This window comes from Miscanthus floridulus, unplaced genomic scaffold (assembly GCF_019320115.1).
Source record: "Miscanthus floridulus cultivar M001 unplaced genomic scaffold, ASM1932011v1 os_2652_1_2, whole genome shotgun sequence".
In the NCBI taxonomy this organism is placed as follows: domain Eukaryota; kingdom Viridiplantae; phylum Streptophyta; class Magnoliopsida; order Poales; family Poaceae; genus Miscanthus; species Miscanthus floridulus.
In genome coordinates, this window is record NW_027098432.1 from 101,108 (window position 1) to 110,661 (window position 9,554).

The 9,554-nt window shown below is 55.8% G+C and overlaps 1 protein-coding gene across 1 annotated transcript; it reads left to right on the forward strand.

Annotated features, from left to right (window-relative positions):
• The first annotated feature begins 287 nt into the window (after positions 1-287).
• On the forward strand, positions 288-2,354 carry LOC136535279 (uncharacterized). The gene has a single exon (XM_066527574.1). It carries the CDS (start codon positions 1,662-1,664, stop codon positions 2,070-2,072), a length of 411 nt encoding a protein of 136 aa, XP_066383671.1. The 5' UTR covers positions 288-1,661; the 3' UTR covers positions 2,073-2,354.
• The last annotated feature ends 7,200 nt before the right edge of the window (positions 2,355-9,554 follow it).

Consider the following 9,554-nt stretch of genomic DNA (forward strand, 5'->3'; position numbering starts at 1 on the left):
GCGTGCGGCTATAGCCGGCATGCGCACGCCACTGTCATTGTGCATTTGTACAGCATTCCCAATTTTTTTTTTTGACACCACAGCATCCCGAATTAGTAGATCGCTACGTAATTAGGCTGCTAGCCTTGGATTCCATGAATAACAAAACAGCTAGCACTTGTTCGTTGCCCGCCCAATTTTAGCCTTCCTCGACTCACGCGTGCATGGTGTCCGATCCGTCGTCTCCGGTCTCCCTTTATAAGCCGTGCTCCGTCGCTGGTTGATCCTCAGCCGTGCATGTTCCGGCTCCCGACAATATAGGCGAGGAGAGGACTGAAGCTCCTGCGTGCCCCACCACGTAGTAGGCAGGCACGTACGATACGAAATGCCGGCGGCGAGGCGGGTGGTCCTGGAGATGCTCCGGTCGGCCTCCCGCGACGCCTTTCAGGTGGCCTTCTCCTTCGCGGCGAGGCCGCCCGTGTCCACCATGCTCAAGCCGGCCATCACCAAGCCCCTCCACCACCACGACAACAACTAACTGATCGATCTGGTCCACGGCGGCATGCATGCCGGCCGCGCCGCCGCGCATATCCATACATGCGTTGGCCTCTTCGCTCTAATCTGCTGCAAACTAAACCACGGTCGTCGGCATGCTTTCACCGCGGCGGTCAGCCCCTGTCAGGTCGTGTGACGACGACGACATGCCGTGCTTGATTATACATATGCTGCACTGCATGCTGATCTAGGCTGTCGATCGGTAAGGTCCCTACCTCCAAATTAAATGTACATTACGCCGCTAATACTCCAGTAAGCAACAAAATGTCAAGCTCGCTGATGTAAGCTTGCATTAATCTGCAAGATGTCAGGCTCTCGCTGATGTAAGATTGAGGCTGAGAGCTTGACCATACGTCACCCATGTAAATTGTTTACGATGGGTATAGAACATGTTGTAACCATTTCTAAGGGGCTAAGGGCCCGGTTGCCTTGTCAGCAGAGCTCGCAATCTATAGCAATGGAGCTATCAGCCTTGCAGGGATATTGACTTTGGAGGTCGATCGATCGGGTGAAGAAATCGTCGATTTGACACTCGAGCGACTGATGGTTGACGAAGGATCAAATCCAATCGCATGAGCTAGCACACGCACACCGTACTCACGAGACTCTCGCCGCTGGCTTTGGCTTCGCCCACCATACGGCCACCACCAAGCGCGTGGCCCGCTGTTTCCGCGAAAGAATGCTACGGATGAGTAGCTCCCACCGGACATGGCAGCCGCGGGCGGCTCCAGGCTCCAGCACACCCGTCATCTGCATCTGGTCAAACCTGCCCAAGGCACAAGTGTGATGGCGTCGTGTCGTCCGCGTCCCCAGACTCCCCACCCCACCACGCGGCCGGGCCCGGGACGGCGCAGTCATTGCCTCGCCGTGCGATGACGAAAAAGTCCAAGCAGCCCTCCCGCGCAGCCCCTACCGTCTCATGCCGTCATGTGACCGCGACCCGCCCCCACAGCACACGCCTTCTTCTCCTCCTCGTCTCGTCGTCGACACACTCAGTTCCTTCCAACTCTCTCCCACCAGTCCAGGCCACCACGCACTACTGAGTGTCCGACCTCCACACCCAGCACCACCGATCCACCTCGATCTCCGTCTCCAGTCTCCAACCTCCTCCCCTCCGCCCGACGACGATGATGAGAGGTGACGAGTACCGGTACCAGCAGCAAGGCGGCCCCGGGTTCGTCATCGGCGGCGCGCCGCACGGCGTGATCATGGCGGTGGTGGTGGGTCTAGTGGTGGGTGGCCCGCTGTTCCTGGGCGACGGCGGGGAGGCGATCACGTCCGCGATTGCGGACCTGCTGGGCCCCACGGGCCTGCTGCTGCTCCCCGTCGCGCTCATCCTCGTCATCCGCGTCCTCTCCTCCGACCGCGGCGCCGCCGGCGCGCTCGCCGACGCCCTCGCCCTCGGCGGGTCCCCGGACTCCGTGCACCGCGTCGGCGGATCCCCCGTCGGGGTCGCGCTCGCGCTCGCACTCATCGCCGTCCTCCTCTACTACCGCTCCGCGCTCCTCGGCGGCGGCGACGGCGGCGACGATGAGTAGCGCTGGTCCGCTGGTCTCTGGTTGGTCGACGCCGGCGGCTGTGCGTGGCCAGTGTACATGCTATGCTTCGTCGTTGCGATCTGTGTAAAGTGTGCTAGATCGTGCTGCTGTCTTCCTCCTTTACCGTGCCGTGTTTCAATAGTTTGGCCATATTTTTATTTGATTTTGTTAATAATAACACTGCTGCACACAGCAGCACATGTGTTGTGAAACTGGTTTGGAATCCGGAACTGGAAGAACACCGTAATTTCGGGCTATCCGATCTATATACCCATGTTACATTCTGCAAACTGCTGCCTCGTTGCGATTTTAAAATTTGGGCTGGATGGCTCTGTGCTCTGGTTTGGAAATGCGAAGCTTCTGCGGCACCGGTTGAGTAGGTGGGTCCGTGGGTGACCGCCCGACCGGTGACCATATTGGATTTGTTTAACTGCTACTACTAGAAGCACAGTAATAATATTTTACAGCATAGCATAGCACTGTTATCACATACATCATGTGTGTGTGAACTGTGAAGCTGCTGTGGGACCGACCGGGTTTGGCACTTAGCACTAGCGGCCCAACTGCTGAGTACCAGACTGTCAGTGGCCCAAAAGAGCACAGCAGTCTCTCCCGCGGCCTGGCAGATAGTCACCCTGTTCGGCTGGAGGAAAATGGGCTGATTTCGGCCGTAGCAGCTGGGCCTTTTAGCCTAGCCGTTCGGCTGCGCAGTTTAACTGAGAGAGATGTGCTTTTTTTTGTTTCATTTGAAGATATTTTCCTTAGTGTATGTCCTCCATACATTGCAAAAACTAAAGCAAATCAACTAACCAGAGGACGCGATGCGCAGATCCGCCGTGCATACATAATTCATCAGGTAGTTTCTTTGCCATCAAACTTCGTAATTACTTCAATGACATGAAGACTCCAAGCGGATGATGAACCTCCCAAGCGCTATAAGAGCGTCTTCAATGGTATAGCTTAGAGCTAGCTCATGAGTTTTTTTAATGATTAAATAGTACACAAGACAGGAGACTATCATGGACTCAAGAGATAGTCGCCCACACTTCACGAAGCACTCCTCTCTCACAGCACGATGTTTAGGACGGTCTCTCTCTCCACCATATTTATTAGCTTAATAAACCTAGAGCTAGCTCATACCGTTGAAGACACTCTAAGAGCGTCTCCATTAAGAAAAAGAAATCCATTTTCCTATAACTAGTGATAACAAGGATTGAGAGAGAAAAGTAGCTCCGGCAGATCCCCTTTCTAATCTTTTTCATATTTTTTATCAGTTGAGAAAATTAACCCCTTAATTCCCAAAGAAAATGGGGCAACCAGCCAAATTTCTCAATCCCCTTTCTTCCTTTCTCCTATCACTAACATTCGAGGCAGCCATCGTCGCGCCCAAGGCCAGGTGGGCAGCCGTTGGCGAGCCGTTACCGCGGCACCATGCGCCGGAGGCAAGCTCCTTGGTGAGGACTATACACATTGAGCGGTTAAGAGCATCATTTGAAGAACTTGTTTTTGTTTGAAAAAAATTATCAAAACCTCCAGAAAGATGGTTGAACAAGGGATAAGTGAATGATGAGTGTCGGTACAAAAAGTGACCAACTAATAAATATTTGTAGTTTTGCTGCACGTTGTGATCGGAGGTGGCCTAGCACTCAATGACACGGAATTTATACCGGTTCAGGCAACGTGCCCTACGTCCAGTGTGGGTCGGTCGGTGACTTTATTCCTGAGCCCAGGTGCTCGAAGTTTGTAGTGGGGTTACAAACGAGAGAGAGAGATGGGGTGTCCGGTCGGTCTGGTCGGAAGGGCCGAGATCGATAGGAACTATGCTGTGAACGAAGTGTCCAACCCTAAACCTAAACTTGAAGAAGTCGACTTGGGTTCACCTCCTCGTGTTTGGAGGGAGCACATCCTCTTTTATAGAAGAAGGGGATAGCTTTACAAGTGAAAGGGAGAGAGAGTACGGACGTTTCTAAGCCTTGTTGCCCACGCCGACGGGGATGGGACAATGGTGGGCGCCCGCAATACTGTTGATGTCATCACAGAATGTCAGGTACATGTGGGAGGTTGAGCTACTTTCTTCTAGACTGGAGGATGTCGGTACCTGCAAAAATGTTGTCTCGCCGACTGGGGGCATGGCTGTACCACGTTCACCTGATACGGTGAATTCCGACGCCCACGATACTGTTGATGCCCAGAGGCACATGGGGGGTCTTACCGTACGGGTGTTTTGACCGACGCCTACAATACTGTAGAGGTAAATGTCGGCGCCTACAATACTGTTTATGGCAGGGCGGTTGTAAAGTACTGTTCCGCAGGGTATGGTCCCTGGTGCCGTGGTTTGACTAGCGAGCCCCGTCTTGCCTTCCTTCGTACGCCTCCTGGTTCTTTCCGAGCGGGCGTCCCAGGTCGGATGGCCCCAGTCGGTTCTGGCGCGCTAGTCGGAGAATAGCAATGGGCAGGGTTTTCTATGAACCCCGGTCAGGAGACACGGGGTCGGAGTCGGAGGCGGTCCTCGAGTCAGGCTTTCCGAGTGGAGGCCGTGCGAAGGCAGCCAGGGCCTGACGCTAGCGCTCCAATCAGAGAGGCCGTTCAGAGTTGGCCTGAGCCTGAGCTAGTGCTTCGGTCAGAAAGATGGGCCGAAGGCGGCCAGGGCCTGAAGCGAGTGCTCTGGTCTGTTGAATTTAGACTTTCGGGCCGGTCCAGAAGAAAAGAAGGCCATCCTTCTAGGCCGAGCCCTGGCGTGGAAGCCGGTCCTTGAGGGACCCCGGGTTTATGAACCCGACAGGAGCCCCCGAGCCCCCAGGCGATTCGGCCAGAATCGTTCGGGGGATTTTTGTCTTGCCGACGGATGCGCGCGAGCCGCACCCGCGGGTGTAGCCCCCGAGCCCCAGCCAGTTCGGGCCGAACCGGCTGGGGTGTTGTCTCAGTAGGCGTGTATGCATGTTTTTTAGTTTGAGATGGAATTTTGTTAAATCGTGGTGTCGTTGTGCGCCGTGGGATCAGGTGAGTCGGAGTCATGAACGGACCCTGGCGTCAGTGCGCGCCGTGGGTGGAGATAGCTCGGTTCAGTTGTGTTAGTGCTCACTGATCTTTTGGCGTCGATGCGTGCTGCGGGATCGGGTGAGGCGGAGTTTGCGAATGGACCCAGGCGTCGGTGCACGCCGTGGATTGAGAGAGTTAGTTTAGTTAGTTTAGGAAGCCGTTACGCGAGTTTAGGAGTCGCGATCCCAGGAGCCATAGCCAGATGTCGCTGATCCTCTCGACGCGAGTTTAGGAATCATGGTCCCAAGAGTCGTAGCCAGATGTCGTCGATCCTGTTGACACGAGTTTAGGAGTCACGGTCCCAAGAGCCGTAGCTGGATGTCGCCTATCCTGTCGATGCGAGTTTAGGAGTCACGGTCCCAAGAGCCGTAGCCGGATGTCACCTATCCCGTCGACGCGAGTTTAGGAGTCGCGGTCCCAAGAGCCGTAGCCAGATGTCGCCTATCCCATCGACGCAAGTTTAGGAGTCACGGTCCCAAGAGTCGTAGCCAGATGTCGCTGATCCAGTCGACGCGAGTTCGGAGTCACGGTCCCTTGGCATTTGAGTCCCTGAGCCCGATTGGGCCTTGGCGGGGGTGGTGTGAGTCGTTTTGCGCTACCCCACCCGGTTCCTCACAACCAAAGGAGCTGAGTTTCGTCGCCTGTCCTGATCGCTCGGGCTCGAAGACTAGCTCGGTGAGCTCGCTAACGGGTGTGATCGAGTGGAATCCGGGTTCATCGTTCGTGACGAGGTTGGCATTGCCCTCTTGTGGCATTCTACTACTCCTTTACCTACAGCCTGGCACATGCCTAGGTCGTTCTAGAGACCGACCCGGGTGGCCTAATGGCCTCCTCTCGATGGAGATTCTGTGGGCTTGGCGAGAGGTTCAGGATCGAACAAGAAGGTTGAGATGACCTAGCTTGCCAGACCGGGCGAAGGCCGCACGGTGCTCATCTACAATTTTCTCCCCTATCTCTGTTTGGTTGCTCATGTTGAATGAGGCAAGCCGCCGCTTTGTGGCGCGACACGGAGCGTTCTGGTGCATTTCGCTGCACGTGCGATGCTTAGTTCCCGAACCCCCGGGCGGTTCATGCCCTAACCGTCCGGGGGGTTCAGGCGTATGGAATGAAATGCACGTATGGATGCATGAATGTTTTAAATCGAAATAGAGGGGCTTTGATAGTGTTTTACCTTGACGACTGGAGTGACGGGGTTCGAAGGGCTCCAGTCAGAAACATCTGACCGGTACCTGCGCTTGTCAATCGTGGGTTAGCCCTTGTGTGAATAGTTTTATATTAATGAACACATGCTCACCTTGATGACCTAAGAGATGGGGTTCGGAGAGCTTCAGTCAGAAATGTCCGACCGGGACCCATGCTCGTCATTCGAGACGGAGTCGGCGTGGCCCGCATGGGGCGCCCCTTCGCTTCCTACCTGTATCTCAGGTGTGGATACTGAGCGATTCGATCGACTCAGGGGTCCGGTTGGTCTCTTGGCGAAGATTTCGTGTGGTGGTGCCCATATGACTAAAGTGACGGGGTTCGAAGAGCTCCAGTCAGAAATGTCCGACCGATACCTGCGCTTGTCAATCGTAGGTTAGCCCTCGTGTGAACAGTTTTGTATTAATGAACACATGCTCACCTTGGTGACCTAAGAGACGGGGTTCGGATAGCTTCAGTTCGGAAATGTCCGACCAGGACCTATATCTCAGGTGCTTATCCTAAGTGAAATGATCAACTCAGGAGGTCGGCTGATTTCTCCTGGTGGAGATTTCGCTGTTGGATCTCTCTAGGTATGGCCTGGGGAGACGAGGAGTCGTCCGCGTGCGGTGGCGCTTTGGTTTTCATGCCTGATGTGCGGTAGTGGTTGGTCGTGCGGTAGTGGTGGGCCATGTCCCAGTCATGTCCCGCCTAATCAGGAGTCGTTTCATCGCACTAGGCACGTCCCGTTGGTCAGGGGCCTCCCATCTGCATTAAATGGAAAAGAGAGAGAGAGTTTCTTGCCCTGACGCTTCGCCTTCCCGATCGGCATGTCCTTTCCTAACTGTTGCTCCCCCTCCTTTAAGTAGGAGAGAAGAGAGAGGGTGTTTGCCTCATTCTTGTGCCTATTCGTCGCCTACTACCACCACCTTTCTTTTTCCTCTTTGTCGAGAGCATCCCAGAGAGCTGTGGAGGTTTCTAAGAAAGGAAGGGAGAGAGAGCGAGGGGGAAGAGGAGAACTCACTGATTCTTTTTGCAAGCCAGAGCAAGATGTTGGACTGGAGGTCGTCCATCGTGAGGAAGTCGATGCTGGAGTCTTTCGTCAAGAAGGGTTTTCTGCCACCGCAGGAGGTGGCACATTGGAGGGTCCTGGGAGAAGAGGAGTTCCTGCTACCTTGTCCTAGCAAGGTGGTGTCCTTCCTTACCTTCCATGAGCGCAGGCTAGGATACCCCGCGCACTGGTTCCTGCGCGGGCTCCTTAATGAGTGGGATTTGGAGCTACAACACCTCAATCTAATGGGGGTGTTGCATATCGCCGGTTTCATCACCGTCTATGAGGCTTTCCTCAGGATGGAGCCGCACGTGGATCTCTTCCGGCGGTTCTTCTCTGGGAGGACCTTAATGGCGGGGAGCTCGGTTGAGGTCACGCCGGTGGGGGGTTTCGCCCTTTAGAGGAAGCCGAGCGCAGGAGGTTCGTACCCCATGTACACCCCTTGTAGTTCCAACCAGGGGTGGCACGAGGAGTGGTTCTACATCAAGAACCCGAAGGCTGCGTCGTTCCTAGCGTTTATCGGCAGGAGGCCAGAGGAGCAGGAAAGCTGGTCATGGGGTTGTGGCCGTAAGGAGAGGCACAAGGTGGAGGCCATCGAAGAGGAGCTCTGGAAGCTCATGAGGCGCGGCCTTGATGAAGTGCGGGTGTTCTACACCCTCTACCACCACTGGATTGCACCGTTGGCGGAGAGGACGCAGCCGATGTGGGAGTACGGCGGCCGGTCGGACCCGAACCGTGCGTCACCAGAGGAGTTGTTGGATGACGAGGTCTAGAGTCACGTCGGCTGGGTGCTATAGCTGAGGCCCAGGGAGACAATCGTGGGAAAGCCTATACCGCTTAATGCCTCGATCGCGTTCACATTGGTGTGTTCCCTTGTTTTGCTCGTGCTTCTTCTCTACTCTTTCCTATTTCTTTGATCTGGTTCATTCATTCCGTAGGGGCTTGGGAGGTATAAGTCCTGACCGCACCTTCCCAAGGGACCGGAGGGCGTGGCTCGGCAGACCGCTCAGAAGAATGAGGCCGAGGCTCGGAAGAAGAAAAAGAATAAGGAGATCCTACGGAAATAGGAGAAGGAGCAGGAGATCGCCCAACGTACAAGGGCCGAGGAACATAGGAGCGACGTTGAGTCAGAACTTGCATCGGATGATCCTACGGATCTGGATGACATGGTCTCTCCGGTGAGGAGGAGAGCGGGGAGGTCATTGCGACCTCAGCGGAGCGCCGTTATACCGTGACGTCATCCACTAGTGATGAGCTGGTGGCCACGCGTCATGCGGCGGATCCCTCGTCAAGGAAGCGTGCAGCGAGCGTGGACGTCGTCGGTGAGTGAGCATTGAAGCGGACGCGGTCACCGCGCCCCTTGGCAGTGTCGCCAGCCCCATCCCCACCTGTCGTGGATGTGGTAGAGCAAGGCGGGCGGTCTGCTAAGGGGCAGACTAACACCCGCGCGTCGCTTGGATCAGTGCTGATGTATGACTCATGGGGGGGAGGACCTGCCTACTATGGGCATAGTTGAGAATGTCGAGCAATCTGAGGGGCGGACTGGAGCACGTGTGCCGCATGAGTCACAGTCGAAGGATACTACGCCTGTTGCTCCGATCGAGGATTCCCGAGCCGGAGGTTGGGATGACCCGCAGGTCAGGCAGGAGCCGGTAGGGACGACTTTGCCCCCTGCCGAAGTAAAGGAGCGTGGGTCGCGGTCTGGGAGCGGTCCTCGACATGCAGGCCCGTCGATGTTAGGGTTGGCCTTCAAAGTTGTGCCGCTCGCCACCTGGTATGTCTTTCTCCGTTTCCTTTTGGTTTTTTGCTGGTTGAGCTTTTTGTTGGAGTGTGACTGACCCATACCTTCCGTCAGTGGCCTAGGAATGCCGGGGATGAGTATTGCCCTGACTGTCGTGCAAGAGACCTAGAAGCCCGTTCTGCAGCGTGTCACAGTGGCAAGACCTTCCGTTCCGGGGATGGCGCCCTCTAGTTCGGCTGTTGATGAGGTGGCGGCTATGGCGTCGATGTTGGCGGCAATCCCGGTGCCGATGGTGATGGTGGCGTCGGAGGTGACTCTTGCGGTGGAGGCAAGGGATACCGAGCTTCCTGCCTTGCCGGGTGTAGGGTCGCATGGTTCACCCTTGTCGTCGGAGCTGAAGGCGCCGGGGGAAGACGTGGTTGGGCCGGGGTCGGGACGCTTGGCGGCGGCCTCGGCCAACAAGGTGGTGGAG